Source organism: Lagenorhynchus albirostris, chromosome 7 (genome assembly GCF_949774975.1).
Source record: "Lagenorhynchus albirostris chromosome 7, mLagAlb1.1, whole genome shotgun sequence".
NCBI lineage: Eukaryota > Metazoa > Chordata > Mammalia > Artiodactyla > Delphinidae > Lagenorhynchus > Lagenorhynchus albirostris.
In genome coordinates this window covers 56,199,567-56,221,115 of record NC_083101.1, presented here as the reverse complement: position 1 = coordinate 56,221,115, position 21,549 = coordinate 56,199,567, and the positions used below count along the sequence as shown (strand labels likewise).

The 21,549-nt window shown below is 34.8% G+C and overlaps 1 protein-coding gene across 2 annotated transcripts in view; it reads left to right on the top strand.

Moving 5' to 3' along the window:
* Positions 1–21,549, top strand: part of BRD10 (bromodomain containing 10) — a 105,507-nt gene that overhangs the window by 65,898 nt on the left and 18,060 nt on the right. Inside the window, exon 5 of one of the 2 annotated variants that reach the window (XM_060155056.1) lies at positions 12,320–12,409. The exons of the other annotated variant lie outside the window; for it this stretch is intronic. Within the exon in view, the coding sequence (XP_060011039.1) occupies positions 12,320–12,409 (90 nt within the window). The remainder of the gene's footprint in view (positions 1–12,319; positions 12,410–21,549) is intronic. 2 annotated transcript variants of the gene reach the window in all.

The window sequence follows — 21,549 nt, the reverse complement described above, 5'->3', positions numbered from 1 at the left end:
GTGAGGCATGAAATCAGCTTAGTGGATTGCATGACCAGCATTTCTTTTTTAAGCTAACAAAATTAAAATAGAAATTTTAAGAGTTTCAAATATAATAAGGGTAATATTGTTTCATAAAACTTTGGTTTCCATTGTGTGTGTTTACTGACATGCAGTGTAAATGTATTTTTGACCATGGGTTGGGGGCAAAAAAGTATGAAAAACACTGTCGTAAATGATGTTTTTAGTTAGTCACCGACCATTTGCTTACCACTCAGAAACTTAAGGTCAAAAGTACATGTTTTGCTAGATTGAACTGTTTAAAATAAACTGCTCTTCCTGGTTCTTAAGGTGTCCTAGAAAGAAGGCGGGGTTGGGGGTGAGAGAGAGAGAGGTGTGTGTGTGTGTGTGTGTGTGTGTGTGTGTGTGTGTGTGTGTGTGTGTGTGTGTGTGTGTGTGGCTAGGGTTGGGAAATAGACTTATGAGAACAGTTGTTCTTATGCCTGGTTTACAATTTAAATACCATGGTATTACTGAGAAAGAAAATTGACAGCTATTTCCCAGGAAATAGGTCATTTGCTTCAACTAAGCAAAGAATAGGACATAGTATTAGTCACTAGTAAACTTTATTGTTACATGCAAAACTTATAGTTTTGCCTCTCATAATAATTCTATGTAGTTTGTTTCTTTAATTATTTGAAAGACTCCTACATATAAGAAGACTGGTTATTATATAACAAAGAACTGAATTTATTTCCTTCTCAAAAGCTCTAGCAGTATGACATTTAGCACCTCAGAAACATATCCAGGAATTAAATTGTGTGAAATTTTGATTTTTGTAGTTGTTGTATTTAAGTTCTGGTGAATTAAAAAAGTGAATCCTGTTTTGACCTCAGCTACTTTTTATTTTGATAGTGGTTGTTGACTTTTTTAAAACTAGATCAAACCTATAAGCCTGTTTGCTTCAGGAAGAATCCGTGTTTATTTATATACACAACTAAAATATCTATACCTCAGTGTGAAAAAATAATCATCCCACCCCTATTTAAAGTATACACTGTAAGCAGTCAAAGACCTATTGTATTTATATTTGTGTATATATTATAATGGGACTACCCATATCTGTACCAGTTTTTCCTAGCAGTTATATCAGTGGTTCTCAAACTTTAAATAGTATAAAAATAATCTGACACTTTTATTAAAAATGAAAAATCCTGGGTTTCATCCTCTAAGGGTCCATCCTTGATTCAGTGGGTCTAGGTGGATGTCAGTAATCTGGATAGTGCTTAAGCATATGGATTCTGGAACCAGGCTACTTAGGTTCGAATGCCATCTTAGCCCTAACTTGATAACCTTAGGTAAGTTACTTAACTGCTCAAAGCTTCCAATTCCTCATCTGTACAATGGAATAATAATAGTTCCCACTCCTAGGATTGTTGTGAGGATTAAACGATAGAACTTACTGTTTTATTATCTTATTTATTTTTTCAAATAAGCATGCCAGATGCTTTAGACGAAAAGTACTGTGTTTATGAGCAGGAAAATCAATCAATTAAGAGCATCTATTACTGACCTTTACCACTTTTTCCAGGAACTTAAGACCTTGAAATAAATCTCAGATTTGGTCATATTTTATAAATCATGAAATTTCATCATTAAGCATAAAAGTATTTCAAAAGTGAAAAACTGGGTAATATTATTTGCATCATTATATTAGAGGGAAAACTTATGCTGAGCCCTCCCTACTCTAGTGTTATGTCGGGTTATACATTTGGCATATAGGGGAACTTGTCATGTTTTTCTACTTAGCAATAATTGTAAAAAGTTAGGAAATATTTTTATTTTTAGTCTTTAGCATGTTGGTGATAAAAACTTTTATGTCAAATTTAACAGTTACTGATTACTCTGTTAAACTGACTAAATTATTTTTTGTTTTTCTGTGTTAGTTTTTTTTTTTTTTTTTTTGCGGTACGCGGGCCTCTCACTGTTGTGGCCTCTCCCGTTGCGGAGCACAGGCTCCGGACGCGCAGGCTCAGCGGCCATGGCTCACGGGCCCAGCCGCTCCGCGGCATGTGGGATCTTCCTGGACCGGGGCACGAACTCACGTCCCCTGCATCGGCAGGCGGACTCTCAACCACTGCGCCACCAGGGAAGCCCTCTGTGTTAGTTTTATAATGTATGACTTCTATATTGAAGAGTGAATATTGATTTTCTTAATAAAGTTCATTTTTACCCAGGAGCCTTTTAATTTGTTTAATATTTGAGAGAGAAATTTAATATGTGAATTCTCTTTTTGTACACAGTTATAACAGTCATACAAAGTGTTCTTTATATATATATATTTTTTTTTTTTAGCATCTTTATTGGAGTATAATTGCTTTACAATGGTGTGTTAGTTTTTGCTTTATATCAAAGTGAATCAGCTATACATACACATATATCCCCATATCTCCTCCCTCTTGCGTCTCCCTCCCACCCTCCCTATCCCACCCCTGGAGGTGGTCACAAAACACTGAGCTGATCTCCCTGTGCTATGTGGCTGCTTCCCACTAGCTATCTATTTTACATTTGATAGTGTGTATATGTCCATGCCACTCTCTCACTTCTTCCCAGCTTACCCTTCCCACTCCCCATGTCCTCAAGTCCATTCTCTACTTCTGTGACTTTATTCCTGTCCTGGCCCTAGGTTCTTCAGAACCTTTTTTTTTTTTTTTTTTTTGTTGCGGTATGCGGGCCTCTCACTGTTGTGGCCTCTCCCGTTGCGGAGCACAGGCTCCGGACGCGCAGGCTCAGCGGCCATGGCTCACGGGCCCAACCGCTCCGCAGCATGTGGAATCCTACCAGACGGGACACGAACCCGCGTCCCCTACATCGGCAGGCGGACTCCCAACCACTGTGCCACCAGGGAAGCCCAGAACCATTTTTTTCTTTCAGATTCCATATATATGTGTTAGCATACAGTATTTGTTTTTCTCTTTCTGCCTTAGTTCACTCTGTATGACAGACTCTAGGTCCATCCACCTCATTACAAATAACTCAATTTCGTTTCCTTTTATGGCTGAGTAGTATTCCATTGTATGTATGTGCCACATCTTCTTTATCCATTCATCTGTGGATGGACACTTAGGTTGCTTTCGTGTCCTGGCTGTTGTAAATAGAGCTTCAGTGAACATTGGGGTACATGAATGACTCTTTTTGAATTATGGTTTCCAGGGTATATGCCCAGTAGTGGGATTGCTGGGTCATATGGTAATTCTATTTTTAGATTTTTTAAGGAACCTCCATACTGTTCTCCGTAGTGACTGTATCAATTTACATCCCCACCAACAGTGCAAGACGGTTCCCTTTACTCCAGACCCTCTCCAGCAGTTGTTTGTAGATTTTTTGGTGATGGCCATTCTGATTGGTGTGAGGTGATACCTCATTGTAGTTTAGATTTGCACTTCTCTAATGATTAGTGATGTTGAGCATCCTTTCATATGTTTGTTGTCAATCTGTATATCTTCTTTGGAGAAATGTCTGTTTAGGTCTTCTGCCCATTTTTGGATTGGGTTGTTTGTTTTTTGATATTAAGCTGCATGAGCTGCTTGTATATTTTGGAGATTAATCCTTTGTCAGTTGCATCATTTGCAAATATTTTCAACCATTCTCCGGGTTGTCTTTTTGTCTTGACATGTTTCCCTTTGCTGTGCAAAAGCTTTTAATTTTCATTAGGTCCCATTTGTTTCTTGTTTTTATTTCTATTTCCCTAGGAGGTGGGTCAGAAAGGATCTTGCTGTGATTTATGTCATAGAGTGTTCTGTCTATGTTTTCCTCTAAGAGTTTTATAATGTCTGGCCTTACCTTTAGGTCTTAAATCCATTTTGAGTTCATTTTTGTGTATAGTGTTAGGGTGTGTTCTAATTTCATTCTTTTACATGTAGCTGTCTGGTTTTCCCAGCACCACTTATTGAGGAGGCTGTCTTTTCTCCATTGTATATTCTTGCCTCCTTTATCAAAAATAAGGTGACCATATGGGTGTGGGTTTGTCATATATGGCGTTTATTATGTTGAGATAGGTTCCCTCTTTGCCTACTTTCTGGAGGGTTTTTATCATAAATGGGTGTAGAATTTTGTCGAAAGCTTTCTCTGCATCTATTGAGATGATCATGTGGTTTTTCTCCTTCAGTTTGTTAATATGGTTTATCACATTGATTTGCGTATATTGAAGAATCCTTGCATTCCTGGGATAAACCCCACTTGATCATGGTGTATGATCCTTTTAATGTGCTGTTGGATTCTGTTTGCTAGTATTTTGTTGAGGATTTTTGCATCTGTGTTCATCAGTGATATTGGCCTGTAGTTTTCTGTCTTTGTGACATCCTTGTCTGGTTTTGGTATCAGGGTGATGGTGGCCTTGTAGAATGAGTTTGGGAGTGTTCCTCCCTCTGCTATATTTTGGAAGAATTTGAGAAGGATAGGTGTTAGCTCTTCACTAAATGTTTGATAGAATTCGCCTGTGAAGCCATCTGGTCCTGGGCTTTTGTTTGTTGGAAGACTTTTAATCACAGTCTCAATTTCAGTGCTTGTGACTGGTCTGTTTATATTTTCCGTTTCTTCCTGGTTCAGTCTCAGAAGGTTGTGCTTTTCTAAGAATTTGTCCGTTTCTTCCAGGTTGTCCATTTTATTGGCATAGAGTTGCTTGTAGTAATCTCTCATGATCCTCTGTATTTCTTCAGTGTCAGTTGTTACTTCTCCTTTTTCATTTCTAATCCTATTCACTTGAGTCTTCTCCCTTTTTTTCTTGATGAGTCTGGCTAATGGTTTATCAATTTTGTTTATCTTCTCAAAGAACCAGCTTTTAGTTTTATTGATCTTTGCTATCATTTCCTTCATTTCTTTTTCATTTATTTCTGATCTGATCTTTACGGTTTCTTTCCTTCTGCTAACTTCGGGGTTTTTTTGTTCTTCTTTCTCTAATTGCTTTAGGTGGAAGGTTAGGTTGTTTATTTGATATTTTTCTTGTTTCTTGAGGTAGGATTGTATTGCTATAAACTTCCCTCTTAGGACTGCTTTTGCTGCATCCCATAGGTTTTGGGTCGTCGTGTTTTCATTGTCATTTGTTTCTAGGTATTTTATGATTTCCTCAGTGATCTCTTGGTTATTTAGTAGTGTATTTGGCCTCCATGTGTTTGTATTTTTTACAGATTTTTACCTGTAATTGATATCTAGTCTCATAGCGTTGTGGTCAGAAAAGATACTCGATACGATTTCAATTTTCTTAAAATTAGCAAGGCTTGATTTGTGACCCAAGATATGATCTATCCTGGAGAATGTTCCATGAGCAGTTGAAAAGAAAGTGTAATGCTCTTTTTGGATGGAATGTCCTATAGATATCAATTAAGTCCATCTTGTTTAATGTATTGTTAAAGCTTGTGATTTCCTTATTTATTTTCATTTTGGATGATCTGTCCATTGGTGAAAGTGGGGTGTTAAAGTCCCCTGCTATGATTGTGTTACTGTCAGTTTCCTCGTTTATGGCTGTTAGCATTTGCCTTATGTATTGAGGTGCGCCTATGTTGGGTGCATAAATATTTACAATTATTATATCTTCTTCTTGGATTGATCCCTTGATCATTCTGTAATGTCCTTCTTTGTCTCTTGTAATAGTCTTTATTTTACAGTCTATTTTGTTTGATATGAGGCTTGCTACTCCAGCTTTCTTTTGATTTCCATTTGCATGGAATATCTTTTACATCCCCTCACTTTTAGTCTGTATGTGTCCCTAGGTCTGAAGTGGGTCTCTTGTAGACAGCATATATATGGGTCTTGTTTTTGTATCCATTCAGCCAGTCTATGTCTGTTGGTGGGAGATTAATCTATTTACATTTAAAGTAGTTATCAATATGTTTGTTCCTATTACCATTTTCTTAATTGTTTTGGGTTTGTTATCATAGGTCTCTTCCTTCTCTTGTGTTTCCTGCCTAGAGAAGTTCCTTTAGCATTTGTTGTAAAGCTGGTTTGGTGACACTGAATTCTATTAGCTTTTGCTTGTCTGTAAAAGTTTTAATTTCTTCATCAAATCTGAATGAGATCCTTGCTGGGTAGAGTAATCTTAGTTGTAGGTTTTTCCCTTTCATCACTTTAAATATGTCCTGCCGCTTGCTCTGGCTTGCAGAGTTTCTGCTGGAAGATCTGCTGGTAACCTCATGGGGATTCCCTTGTATACTAATCATTGCTTTTCCCTTGCTGCTTTTAATATTTTTTCTTTGTATTTAATTTTTGATAGTTTGATTCATACGTGTCTTGGCATGTTTCTCCTTTCATTCATCCTGTATGTGACTCTCTGTGCTTCATGGACTTTATTGACTCCTTCCTTTCCCATACTGGGGGACTTTTCCACTATAATCTCTTCAAATATTTTCTCAGTCCCTTTCTTTTTCTCTTCTTCTGGGACCCCTATCATTCGAATATTTGTGCGTTTAATGTTGTCCCAGAGGTCTCTGAGACTGTCCTCAGTTGTTTCATTCTTTTTTCTTTATTCTGCTCTGTGGTAGTTATTTCCACTATTTTATCTTCCAGGTCACTTATCTGTTCTTCTGCCTCAGTTATTCTGCTATTGATTCCTTCTAGAGAATTCTTAATTTCATTTATTGTGTTGTTCATCATTATTTGTTTGCTGTTTAGTTCTTCTGGGTCCTTGTTAAATGTTTCTTGTATTTTCTCCATTCTATTTCCTAGATTTTGGATCATCTTTACTCTCATTATTCTGAATTCTTTTTCAGGTAGACTGCCTATTTCTTCTTCATTTGTTTGGTCAGGTGGGTTTTTACCTTGATGCTTCATCTGCTGTGTGTTTCTCTGTCTTCTCATTTTGCTTATCTTACTGTGTTTGGGGTCTCCTTTTCGCAGGCTGCAGCTTCGTGGTTCCCGTTGTTTTTGGTGTCTGCCCCCTGTGGCTAAGGTTGGTTCAGTGGGTTATGTCGGCTTTGTGGTGGAGGGGACTAGTGCCTGTGTTCTGGTGGATGAGGCTGAATCTTGTCTTTCTGGTGGGCAGGACCACATCTGGTGGTGTGTTTTGGGGTGTCTGTGACCTTATTATGATTTTAGGCAGCCTCTCTGCTAATGGGTGGGGTTGTGTTCCTGTCTTGCTAGTTGTTTGGCATAGGGTGTCCAGCACTGTAGCTTGCTGGTTGTTGAGTGGAGGTAGGTCTTATCATTGAGATGGAGATCTCTGGAAGCACTTTTGCCATTTGATATTACGTGGAGCTGGGAGGTCTCTGGTGGACCACTGTCCTGAACTCGGCCCTCCCACCTCAGAGGCACAGGCCTGACACCTGGCTGGAGCACCAAGACCCTGTCAGCCACACGGCTCAGAAGAAAAAGGAGAAAAAGGAAAAGAAAGAAAGAAAAATAATAATAAAGTTATTAAAATTTTAAAAAATTATTAAAAATTAAAAAGTCATACAAAAAAGAGAGAGCAACCAAACCAATAAACAAATCCACCAATGATAACAAGTGCTAAAAACTATACTAAAAAAAAAAAAGGACAGAGAGAACCCTAGGACAAATGGTAAAAGCAAAGCTATACAGAGAAAATCACACAAAAGCATACACATACACACTCACAAAAAGAGACAAAGGATAAAAAATATATATATCTTTTGGGAAGTCTGAGGTCTTCTGCCAGCGTTTAGTAGGTGTTCTATAGGATTTGTTCCATATGTAGATGTATTTCTGATGTATCTAGGGGGAGGAAGGTGATCTCCACGTCTTACTCCTCTGCCATCTTGAAGGTCCCAGAAAGTATTCTTAAAGCTTAGTTTGTCAAGTCTCAATAAGATAAGTCTTTAAAATAATTTAAAAGCCTTAGTTACCATGACTCTGCTTTTTGTTGGTAATCAAAATCTTTCATGTCATGTGTACTTGTTCCTATTCCATATATGTGACTTATTCGAAAGGCTCCTTTGCAAAGGAAATCCAGAATCCAGCTGTTGACTAAGACTTACATAGTAGTATTATTTTTAAACATAAGCATAAACTCACTGATCCAACATACCTCTGAAAAAACTCTATTTTTCCGTTTAACCAATGGAGAAACTAAGGGATATGAAATAAAGTACTATCTTCAATGTGACAAATTGGGACCAAAAGTAAAATTAGAGTTTAACTGCTTCACTGAGTTAAGGACCTTTTGATTGTATTGTTATTTTGAATTGCTACCTTTTTTCTTTAAAACTATTTTTCTTTACACATCCTTATCCTTCTCATTTGTTCTTCATTCATGTGAAATGTATCCTAATAAAATGAGTATTTTCAACTTCAGCTTTTTGTTTCACTTTTAACATCATGGGGTTTTACTTTCCCCTTAAAATTTTTTCCATTTTTATATATAGTACATTGAGAGAAACATCAGGTTTTAATCATATAGTGGTATAAAATGTTTTAACTTGTTAATCAGACTTACTTGTCATGTCACACATGATATCTTCATTTGCAAGTTTTGAAGTAGTCAGTATTGCTGATATGATGATCATAGAAGTGAGAAGGAATTTTCCTGTCATCATAGTCTTAACAGATGTCAATATAATTTTATTTTAAATATAATATAGATTTTGAATTTACACCATGCATTTATTGTTTTACTTATAATTTTTTAAATAAATTATTGGAGTGTTTCATTAGAGTGGTAGTAAATGTGATCCATTTTATTTGGACCTATTCATTTTGACTGCATTGTTTTCCTTTTGCTTTTTAATGTAATTTACTATATTCTTTTACTTTTGTATGCTACCTTATTTGTGTCCTTTTTGGAATCAATAAAGTAAATACCTGTCAAACCTATTGAGTTTATACCCAAAGGGCATAATATCTAGCTTGAAGTAGTAATAAAATAAGAAATAATTTACTTTGTAATTTTTCTGAGATGTGGTCATGGAGTTCTTTCAATCTCTATAGGACCTCCCCTCCCTCACTGTATACACACACTTCTGCTTCTTGAGTTGGAGAGAGGGCCTTTTAATATTTACCATTTAATAGAAGTGAAAGCTTAGGTATAAATTAATTCTTAAAACTATAATACATGTTCAATTATTGTTAGTTTTTTTGTTTTATTTTGTTTAGAGGGAACCCTTAAAGAATATGATCTAGTAGGAGGAGGAGTCCTAGGTTCCATGGTTTTCTCTCTGAGTGTGTCATCTTAGGTTACTTTATCTCTGTTAATTTTAACTAGCTTGTATATGAATTGGAGATACACCTTTTTAGCCTTTGCCAGGGTTTGGACCAAATCACATTTTGGGGGCGGTTCCTTTCAGCTCTAATAAGATTTATGATTTTGTGACTCTCTCATGGGTTGCATCAAGTGAAAGGTTAATTTGAGGGAGAGTGTGACATCCTTGAAAAGGTTCTTCCTGGGGGATAAAGCTCTTCGTCTAACCTCTGCAGTATGACTGAAAACCTTCTCCTATGAGTGTTGGCAGTGTGACCCAGCTGTAATCCAAGCTGCTATGGAGCTTTCCTTTTTACCCCTGGAGGCACCGAGCCTTAGATATTTTTTTCAAATGTAAGGTAATGAGAAGGAGGTCTTAATAAGCTGTTTTGCTTTGTTCAAATAATGCATCTGTTCTCCTTATTGAGGTGAACATTTCTTATTGGATTGATTCTATTTTTAAAAGCACCATTTGAAAATGAATTGAGTTTAAAGGCCACACATATGCCTTACTTTGTAGAGAGAAGGAATAGAGTGTATATATGACAGAATTGGCATAAATCAAATTATTTTTCCCTTGATATCAGTAATAAAATTAGAATTATGTTCCCATACAAGAATTTTCTAATATCTTGACTGTATATTTTGGGTATATATATTAGGTATTACGTATATATGTAGAGAGAGGTATATATTAGTATATAAAGAGTATAAATTGTCATGTAGATATTAAGTTATTTTAAGATAACTTCAAAGTAAATGTTGCTAAAAATATTTTGACCCTCAAATTCAGCAAAATTTATGTTTGAGTCATGTCATTTAAGAAACATTTGTCTTACCATTGTGCATTTAATTCACTATTCCATCCCCTATTTGGAAATTAATCTTTTTGAATTTTCATACTCATTTAGCTCCATACTACTAGCATGTTTCCATAGCCATGCAGATTTGTAATTCATAATCATTTAGTACATTATTGCTTAAAAATGTGATCTTCAGACCATACCTGGGAACTTGTTAGAAATGCAGAATCCTGTGTCCTGCTTCAGACCTACTAAATCAAAAACCTCCTTTTAACAAGATTCCCAGATGATCCTTATGCACGTTAAAGTTTGAGAAGCACTGATGTAGTACAGCTTACTTATAGCTCTTAGGCTGTGGAAATCATTCCTGATTTGACTTCACAACTGTGGTATCTGTTCCCTTAAACGGAATGTAAATATTTGCTTGCTAATTAAAAGATCTTAAATTTTTTAGGATGTGGTCAGGTGTAGGGGTATATGTTTTCATTGTTACCGTCAGTTTCTACAACGTACATGCAAAATGTACCCTTACTCCATGTGTAATGAGACAGCTGAGATGCAAGTGAAAACTCCTCTGAGCTTTGCCATATGTGCAAATGAGAAATCCATGGTGTGCTATTGACTAATACATCAAGTTCAGTGAAAAGGGTGTAACCATCTACAAGCTCTGTGGCAAATTTGACATGGTAGTCATAATAGCAGATTATACAATGGAAAGTTTAGTTCCCATTGAGTACTTTCTAGAAACCTGGTGTAGGGCCAGCATGGTTCTGAGGTTTTAGTGATATAACAGAAGTTGAAGACATTATCTAGTTCTAGAGGCACTTAGATAATTAGCTAGTGCACTGCTTAACCATCAGCATTTCTTCCATAATTCTAGATTTGGCAGATGGAAATGTGTAGTGTGTAATAAATATCAGCTGCACTGTCCTACTACATCATCTCATACTGTTTTCTATTCTGAAATTATTTAATTTGGGTTACTTAAATACATATTTTACCTGCTTTGTCAGTTCTGTGAGTTTGAAATTATGTAGATGTTTCTAATAATTGTTAATACTAAGTATAATTTATATTATCTGTGATAACTTTTTCTTTGTCTATTACGTTGAACCATGTTGCCATTTTTGTAGATCAAAGGCATATCAGCGATTTCATATGGTTCAACTTAATGATAAAGAAAGTGTCGGTGCTCCTAGTCTCTCATTTTTGTCACACAGTCATGAGGAATGATCTTGTTGTAACCTACTTTTGCTTTTGTTGTTTTTGTTTGTTTTCTTTTAAAAGAAAATATACCTTTTAGGAAAACAACACCCTTACAAGAAATTAATGAATGTAAGAAACATGGGACTGATAAAAATTTAATGATGAATTAGTAGCTTTATAAGTATAGTGGGTTTATTTTTCATTATCACACAGTATAAACATTACAAGATTTTCATTAATCTAAAACTTTTCCTCTGTATGTGGTTGCAGTTATCTTTTAGAAATCATCTATTTCTTTTTCACAACAGATTTTTTAAAATATAAGCTTAAATTATTTTAGAAAAAAAAGTAAAATGTATCAAATTGGAAAAATTCAGTATAATTATACAAGAACTAAAATGTAGTTACTAATATTTTTGTTATTGCTGCTGACACTTCACTGTTTAAATCTTTAGTAATTAAGCCAAACTAGTTTGATTATTAATTAATAACTAAAGACCAAGTGTTTTGGCCATTTGCCAGCATTACCAAGGTGAAATTAAATGAGCCACATAATTATGAAAGGAAATAGATGCTATCTCTGGAGATGGTCTTATTAAGGACTACTAAGAAGATCATATTAAGAATGTATACATAATTTCATTAACTTCTTTGAATATATTCATATAGTTGAAGTCCCTCTTTATTAGCAATCCCAACAGCAGTAATGCAATTTGTTAAATTGTATAGTTAGCAACCAAAGCAAAGGTAAAATGATAGTTCTCCAGGGGTGCATTTATTCACCTGCTAGGAGACTGCTTGATGAAGCATTTCTTAAAGGTGATTCAGTAACCTGTGAAATCTAGGGTGAGTTTCCAGATCTTTGTCATTCTGGGCTGAAAGTTAAGAATGTTAAAAAAAAAAAAAAAAAGTATCTGGATTATAAAGCAAACTGAAAGGTGGGGATGTGGGGTGAAAGCCTGAAGTTCATACATCATAACAAGTAAATACCTTTTAAAATATAAACTGCGGAGCTTTCTTTGCATTTTGCTGTTACAAAGACAAATAATTGTGAATTCAGTGTGTGTTAAAACAAATTCTGTTACCACATTTTGGGTGTTTTATATTATGTGTTATCAAGCTGTGTTTTTGTGTTTTATTTTAGCTTATTTGCACTAATCTTGATGAACTCAGGGAATTAATCACAAAAATCGAGAATGAACTCAAAGATCTGGAAAACAGTAGAAAAAAATCGGTAGGTGTTGATCCAAAAGTTCTGTCTATTATTGTCAGCATTAAAATTTATTCCTGCTTCTTCCTAAAGCCTTTTTAAATCTTGTTGTCCTGAGTTACATAAAAATTTGCAATGAAAAATAGAAACATTGTTTCCTTTATTTCTCCTATGTGGTCTAGTTTTCATTTTTAATACACAAAAATGGTGCTGGGGCAAGTAAATTAATTTTGTTTGCCTGGTTTATATCAGGTATAGTTTTAGATATTTCCCAGTATACTGGTTGGTTGTTTTCTGACTGGTAGTTTTTTGGGTAGTGCTTACCGTATTATATATTATAATAATATAATTATTCTTAATTATAATTATATGTTTTTAATGGAAGTTTATTGCTTAGTAACATAAAATTTCAATTAGCTCTGACATAAATAACGTATGTAAATTGTTTAATCTTGCCCCAGATGTTTTTGATACATGCTTAACAATATGTCTTTTTTAAGAACCTTTATCAGCTGAAGGTCTTTTTTTAACTTTCACTATACTAAATTCACAATTAATCTTTACCTTCACTTTTTATTGTTCTTGAGAGACTAGAGTATAAGGGGCATTATTTTTATTCACTCAACACTTGGTAAAACAATTATTTATGAAATCAGTAATACCCATTTAACTGACATTTATAATTGTGTTATAGATTTGAAACACAATTACATACCAATAAATAAATGGAGAAGGCTTTAAGCATTGAAAAAAATCAATCACCATTAAAAAAAAATCCCTTTGTTTTATGCCTTAGGAACATCATGAAACCACTTTTAGGTCTTTGCTCAGAACCTGTTAATCTAGAATGATGTATGATAATAAGGTTAGTGATACAGCAAGCTTCATTCATATCAGCAGATTTGTTAAAGTCATTTTATATGCTGTTCAGAAAGAACATATTGGTAGCATTCTGAAGGAAGGAAATTAAAGTACCATAAAAGTACAACCTTCTGAGGTCGTTTAATACAGAGGTAAAACAGCCTTAAGCATTTTGGAAGTCACTCATATGATACCCCTGAGAGTATAGCTATAATCTAAGAGATGGGATAATGTTCATACTGATAGCCATCAATTAAGAAGAAAACATGGTCAATACACATTGTGTACAATATATAATCTGAGAATGCAGAAAACTGTATATTTTACAATTATTTCCATTAAAAATGGTTTGAATCCTTATTAGACTGTGAGGGGTTTTTTGTTTTGTTTTGAGTATATCAGCAATCTCTTCATATGGAATGAACCCCAAGTGTTGTTTTAAAACTTATCTCTGTGATGTATTTCTCAAACTATATTAAAATATTTTTTCCTCAGCCAAAAGTGTTTTTTTAATATATTTTATATGTATGCTTATAAAGGACTGATTCTGTTCTTTAATAGGAAAGAATAGTCTTAATCAGGGTTTTATTTATAGTTTTTTTGCAGAAGCCATTTAGTCCATACTTCATGACTCTAAACAGAATTCTGTTAATTAAATTTGCTAATTGGTTTTTATTAGCTGCAGTTAGACAATAACATATGCATTTTAATTTGTTCCCATATTATGAATTAGGGTTTTCTTCTTAATGGATAGTTTTAAGCATAATTGGCTTATATACTTATTTATAGTATGTATTGTAAGAGAAAAAGACTTTTGCAGGCATCCTTGAGTTTTCCTGTAAAGCCATCCACCCCCCTTCCATTGGTGGTATGAGGTATAAACATATTGCCTTCCTTCACAGGAACAAGTACAAGAGTAAAAGAAAACATAAATTACAAATATTTGACTCTATAGTCCTTGGGGACATGTTTATCAGAAAATTTTAGGTTATGTATGGGTTTTAACTGATTAGATTTTATGTCTCTAAATTTTTAACTTGTCCATGACCCTTGATATTTGCATATTAGTTTTAAAATATGTTTTCTGCTCTTCAAGAAATAGAAATTCTTGGAACTGAACTTGGTGGGGATAATGTTATTGAGATTACCAGTATACAGGCTACTTTCCCCTTAAATTACCTGACTAAACAACTGTTTTCATGAACAACTTATCTCAATCAATGAAATGGCCACACAGCATAAAGGAAATAATAGTAGAAGTTTGCATCTCAGTGCCATTCCTTATTTTTTTTTACAAAAGCTGATACTGAGTGTGATAAATGTTATTGTAATAGTTCACTTTATTGAATTTTTATGTTAGTATTGGAGAATACCAGTTTATTTGTCTGTCATCACTTGGGAATAAGGGGTTCCACTTAATTGCATTTTCTAGGAAGCTGAAACCTAAACCTTCAGTACTAAAATTCTTCCTTTAATCATTTAATGAAAAAATTTCCCTGCCTCCTTTATACTGAACATAATTTAACACTTTTTTGATGACTCAGGGATCATTATGAATATCCATAATTGTACTGATACCCTAAAAATCTATTGATCTCAGTTACTCTAAACATTCACCAATAGGCCTTTAGATTATGTATTTTGAAGGTTTTTGTCTGCTTGTTTTTTTGCTTTTGTTCTGTCTCTTCATTGTCAGCCTGTCATTTCTTATGTGTGTCCATGTACTCGCCCTAGCTGATATACTGTCGGTTGGTTACAAAGCAAGTATCCGTATTATTAGAATTAGGCTCATAGTAAGGACCTGAGGAATTTTATTAATGAAATATATGAACTTGGCAATAGTGATAGCCATTTTGCTTATTCCTTGCTTGGTGAGCTTCCTTCACTATTGCCAGACAAATGAAATATTAATATTGATCTTCATGAGAGGATATCACTGTAAAAAATAGTGTTTAGAGTCAAAACAATTCTTTTGGGTGGGCCAAAAAGTGCCTTCTGTTTTTTAAGTAAAAATAAAAGACACATTTTTCATTTTCACCAAGAACTTTATTGAACAGCGTATTCACCCTTTTGTTCCACTACCTTCTGCCATTTTTTAGGCAAGTTCATAGTTCCTGAAATACTTTTTATCTTTTTGAGCAAAGAACTGTTCCAGGTGCCTTTTATAGTCTTCCGGGGAATTGAAATTTTTTCCATTAATAGAATTTCTTAAAGACCGAAATAAATGGAAATCTAAAGGTGCAGTATCTGGTGAATACGGCAGATGAATTAGAACTTCCCAGCCAAGCTGTAACAGTTTTGCCTGGTCATCAAAGAAACATGCAGTGCTGCGTTATCCTGATGGAAGATTATGCGTTTTCTGTTGACTAATTCTGGATGCTTTTCAGCGAGTGCTGCTTTCACTTGGTGTAATTGGGAGCAGTACTTGTTGGAGTTAATTGTTTGGCTTTCCAGAATGAGTTCATAATAGAGGACTCCCTTCCAGTCCCACTTATATACACAACATCACCTTCTTTGGATGACGACCGGCCTTTGGTGTGGTTGGCGGTCGTTCATTTTGCTTGCCCCACGATCTCTCTTCCATTCCACTTTATTGTACAGTATCCACTTTTCATCGCAGGTCACAATTTGTTTTAAAAACAGAACGTTTTCTTTACATTTCAGTAGAGAATCGCATGTAGAAATATGGTCAAGAAGGTTTTTTGCTTAACTTATGTGGAACCCAAACATCAAAACAATTCGCATAACCAAGCTGATGCAAATGATTTTCAACGCTTGATTTGGATATTTTAAGTATGTCAGCAATTTCCTGCGTGGTATAATGTTGATTGTTCTCAATTATTGTTTCAATTTGATCACTATCAACTTCAACTGGTCTGCCTTACTATGGAGCATCGTCCAGTGAGAAATCTCCAGCACGAAACTTTGCAAACCACTTTTGACACGTTTGATCAGTCAGAGCACCTTCTCCATACGCTGCACAAATCTTTTTGTGCGTTTCAGTTGCATTTTTACCTTTCTCGAAATAATAAAGCATAATATGCTGAAAATGTTGCTTTTTTCTTCCGTCTTCAATAGTAAAATGGCTGTCTTGGGCTTCCCTGGTGGCGCAGTGGTTGAGAGTCCGCCTGCCGATGCAGGGGACACGGGTTCATGACCCGGTCCGGGAAGATCCCACATGCCGCGGAGCGGCTGGGCCCGTGAGCCATGGCCGCTGAGCCTGCGTGTCCGGAGCCTGTGCTCCTCAACGGGAGAGGCCACAACAGAGGCCCGCGTGCCGAAAAAAAAAAAAAAAAAGTCTGTCTTTTTTAAATCCACACTGATATGACAGCTGTCACATATAATCTAACAAAATTGTTTCAAATGAAGTTAAAGACAGCTAAGTGCCACTAGAGCCATATTACGGAAAAAATCAAAGGAACCTTTTGGCCCACCCAATATTATTCAGCAGCAGCTTTCAGATCTACGATGGCTTCAGTAACAAGGAAGACATATTCCATATAAACATTTGGTTGTCACAGATGCTCTTACTAAAGATAGAAATTACATATGTGATAGAGGATTTAATGTGGATTCGTTTAAAAACCTGGCTGCTTTTGGGAGCTCCTCTGCAGGGCCTTTCTAGATAGTTTTTCCTACCAAAGCAACAAGGAAGAATTACTCCATTTCCTCATCCAGGTCAACATTCCATTAAAAAAGCTTTCTTAATCTCTTAGAGGTTTTGCCATTGAGCTACTCATTGTACTGGAAGATTTACAATCTTTTAAAATCTAGATTGTTTACTTATTCTTGCAAGACAACTAATTCTACTTATGATTTATAATGTGAGGAGAGAAAAAATGATTTAATTTTCTGAGTTTGCTTTAGTTCACTTGATCCCATTACTTCATTTAAAGGCTTATTCAAAGAGAACTCAGCGTCCTTTACGTCCTCCAGTGCGATACCAGACATCTGACTGATATAAATAGAAGTATGTAGTTTGACAAAATCCTTTCATTTTGTCTATCTCATTATTATTTAGATCATAAGATTTTTTTAGTGCCCTAAAGGAGAAATCATGACATTTTATTGTTTTTTTTTTTTTTTGTGGTTTTAGTCAAGAGAGAAAAATTGCATTTTGCTTAATTATTTGGAAAGTAGTCTTTTTAATTTAGGAAATTTATTAGTTTTCCAGAGAGAGCTAAGATATTGATAAATTTGCTTGATCCTATTGTATTTGAAATTTATTAGACATTTTTGCTGTGTAAATAATCAAACTTGGTAGATTTTTGTCAGGCTAATACAGAACTGGTTATATTTCTGAATTTCTCATGTGACCCTTTTTTTCTTACATTTCCTTAATTTCCATATGTTTTATATCATAATTTAGATCTTCAAAGAGGTTTCAGTCTTTTTGATAATGAAAAATCAGTATAGAGATAAGGAAAAGGGAACATTTGGCAAAAAAAAAGTTATAAGAAAAGAAAGCTTTTCTGGATTATGAAATGATAAATGATAGTCTTATCAATATAGATAAACTAAAATTTTAAATATAATACCCTGTCTTTCTAATACACCTTTTAGCAGTTAAGCACCTCCACACTGAGCAAGTTTTAAGACAGACTTCAAATATTTCTGTATTTCATATTCAGTATGTAAGAAAAGCTATAAAATTGCCTGGACTCTTTGATCCTATTATCCTAATTGATATTTAACTTTCATTTTCCCTCATTTTTCACCCTACTCCCCTACCCCTCAAAAAAGTAATTTACACAATAGTGTGTTCAGCAGACTGTCTCTAATAGTAGAAATTTGGGAAAAGCCCATATGTCCAACAGTAGGGAGATGACTAACCAAGCAATAATATTAACACAGTGGTATATCATATGGCTAGTAAAATAAAATATTTGTAGATCATTGTTACTACATGGAAGTATTCATGAAATGTTAAATTTTTTAAACATCCAAAAAATATATGCATAATTATTATAGTATGTCAAAAGGCATGTTTTTAAGGCATGTTTAAGAGAATTAGAAAGGAATTTCAAGTCATGAATAAAATTAATCTCTATTATGTTCTTAAAATAATTTAAATTCATAATACAATAATAGCATTTAATCTTGCCTAACCAAAGGCTGTGCATTAGCTAGATCAAACATTAGAGAAATCAGAAGCTTAGATCAGAGGTAGTGACACCCTAGTTTTTGGTCACAGAGTTTTGTAAAAGCCGGTGGTTATCAGTGAGTAATGATTCTGCCCACCCCACCCCTGCCTATCGCTGCTATGAGACTTTGGGAATGTCTGAAGACATTTTTGATTCACATAGTTGAAGAGGTGGTACTGGCACTTAATGGATAGAGGCCAGCCGTGCTGCTAAAAATATTCTACATTGTAATGATCCTACGGTGCACCTGACAGCCCCGCACAGCAAATAGTTATTGCCCTCAGATGTCAGTTGTGCAGAGATTGCAGAACCCTGGCATATGCCTGTTTTTGCTCAGGGCCCTAGTGTCTCATAAGTTGCTGCTGCCAGCTTATTATGGGGAGAAAACAAGTTGATGTTTTGACACTTAGGTAGAAATCAATGAAATCATATGCCAGATTCCATGATTGAGACCATTTTATCATATCGTATATTTCTAATTAAGACTTATATTTGATGGAACTTGTGAATGTCAGTATTAACCTTTACCCTTTATGATTCTCAGATAGTTAAAAGAATTCTTGACCTTAGCTTCAGATCCATCTCAGCTGTCTGCAATCCATTATGATTTATGGCCTCTTTTCAGTATGGTCACCGTTTACCTTTTACCTTCATTATAGGAAATGAAGTTATAACTTGGTTGTATATGTATTTTCTTTGTTCATTTTTAAAAATATGATGGAAAACATTCTTAAAAAGTGAAGATATAGTAAGAAATAATACACAGGTAAATGGTAAAATATAGTCAAATTATGTATAAAACTTCACTTATGAATTTATATGAACCCCTAAATCATAGTTGCATATAGTAAAAGCTTGATATAAGGCAAAGAAATTATTATACATTAATCTTATTTTCTAACACCTGTAACAAAGAAATTTTACTCTATTATAGTGTAGGATTTTGGGATTTTTCCCTCTTCTCTCCATATCCCATTTGCTCAGTGAGGCATCAAATCAAAATTATTTTATAGCCATCTATTTAGAGTAAAAAGTCTATTTTACTACAGTATAAGGAACTTTAGATACATTCAGAATCCTGAATATGCCCTTATTAACTTAATAACTTTAGTTGTAGATATGGTTGCATCAATATCTAAATTGTCCTTAAATTAGTTTTGTTTAAGTTTTTGGCAATTACATCATTGTGTATCTTGTTTTCTTATTCTAGATCTTTTGATATGGTTAACAAAACTGAAAACTAGCTCATCTGTGGGGGGAAAAACACTCTGTCTTTAAATTGTCATAGTTAAAGCTTTCAAAAAATTAAAATAACCTTTCGGAAACCTTGTACAACAAATAAAATAAATAAGTTTCTTTACCTGTCATATTCTAGTCTTATTCATTAGGCAAATACTTCCTCACTGTTTTCTGTGTACTATTCATAATACCAAGGAACTTGGTTGAAATTCAGAGACTAAAACAAAGTCCTCATCCTTAAGGAATTCACTTTAGAGCTTAAGCTTTTTATCGCCAATCCTGGGGATAAATTTTTAATTTTAATCAGGATTGGTTGCGCTAACTCCTGTCCTTTTATAAAAGACTTAATCTTTTATTTTCAAGCCATTTTTTTAATTCAGAGATCACCAGACACTCTAGACACTTGCTTTACTTCCCTTATTGACATGTTAATATATTATCTGGGAGTGGGACTTTATGGATTTTACGAAGAATCAAATATTAACTGACTGTTCAAAATAATAGTAAGAAAAGAGAACTAGATGACAGGAAACGTGAACCAGAACAATAGCTGTCTGGTAAGACAAAACTTCAATTGACTGTAGTCACTGAATTATCTGAAAATGCATTATCCTAATTTATTTACGGTAAGTCTTGCTTTGGGGCATTCTTTTTGACATTTAATAACTACTCTGCTCAACTAAGAACTGGATTTTAACTCTTGTTAATAGTGCTCACTGTTTCAACTTACTGCAATGTGGCATAGTCTGTATCCCATCAGGGAAACTTTCTTAAAAACAATATTTGAACACCTCTTTTCTTCTAATAAAAGTTCCAATTAAAAGGGAAAACTGTTGTTCCGTATTTTTACATCAGCCAGAGAATTCATATTGCGTGTTCCCAGCATGGAGTGAGCTTCAAGGAAGAATTGAACTAGGTGACAGCTCCTTCTATAATTAGAACTTCATAGTGTGGCTTTTATTATTTGCCTTAAACTCTTTTGAATTAAATATCACACACACTTATTCAAATGTAAGTAACAATCTAAATGCCAAATATTTTTCAAAGCCCCAAGTAAATTTGTATTATTTTCTATTTAATACTCTACTGCCTTTCAGTGGTAAGAGTTCTGGAAAATTGAATTTAAATCCGTGAGGTGCTTAAGACCAGAAAATGAGCTTCACATCATTCTCTTTTTTATATTACAGAAGGTATCAAAATCTTTGGAAAGCCCCTAAAATTTAAAGATAGGGTAGTTTAACCTTTTGTGAACTAGGGAAAAATACCATCCAAAAAATAGAGAAGATTGAACAGTAATAGAACTTTCCTACCATCTTACCAGACTCTGTAAAAAAGGTAAAAATGGGGCTTCCCTGGTGGCTCAGTGGTTGAGAGTCCGCCTGCCGATGCAGGGCACATGGGTTCGTGTCCCGGTCTGGGAGGATCCCACGTGCCGCGGAGCGGCAGGGCCCGTGAGCCATGGCCACTGAGCCTGCGCATCTGGAGCCTGTGCTCCGCAGCGGGAGAGGCCACAACAGTGAGAGGCCCGCGTACCGCAAAAAAAAAAAAAAAAAAAGGTAAAAATGGAAGGAAAATTAATCCCAAATCTACCAAAGAATAAAAAGGAATCTAAATAGAAGGCCCAGAGTCCACATCTGGATCTCTAGCACTTTAAAGTAGAAAAAAATCCTTGCATGGAACTAGTTTCTTTTAATGAAGATATTATGCTAACTAGTTGTAGCAGGTGCTTTTAATTAGGACAAGGCCAATTAAGGCAGATTTAGTGGCAGTAGCATGAAATGCTAATAGACAATTGAGAAAAAAACCTACAAAAGCAGATTTTAGGAGTCCAAAACTATTAGTAATCAATAACCACTTAATATAGGAACATAGGTTATAGCCCTGTAAACCCTGCAGTCACTGCCTTAAAATATGAAACAA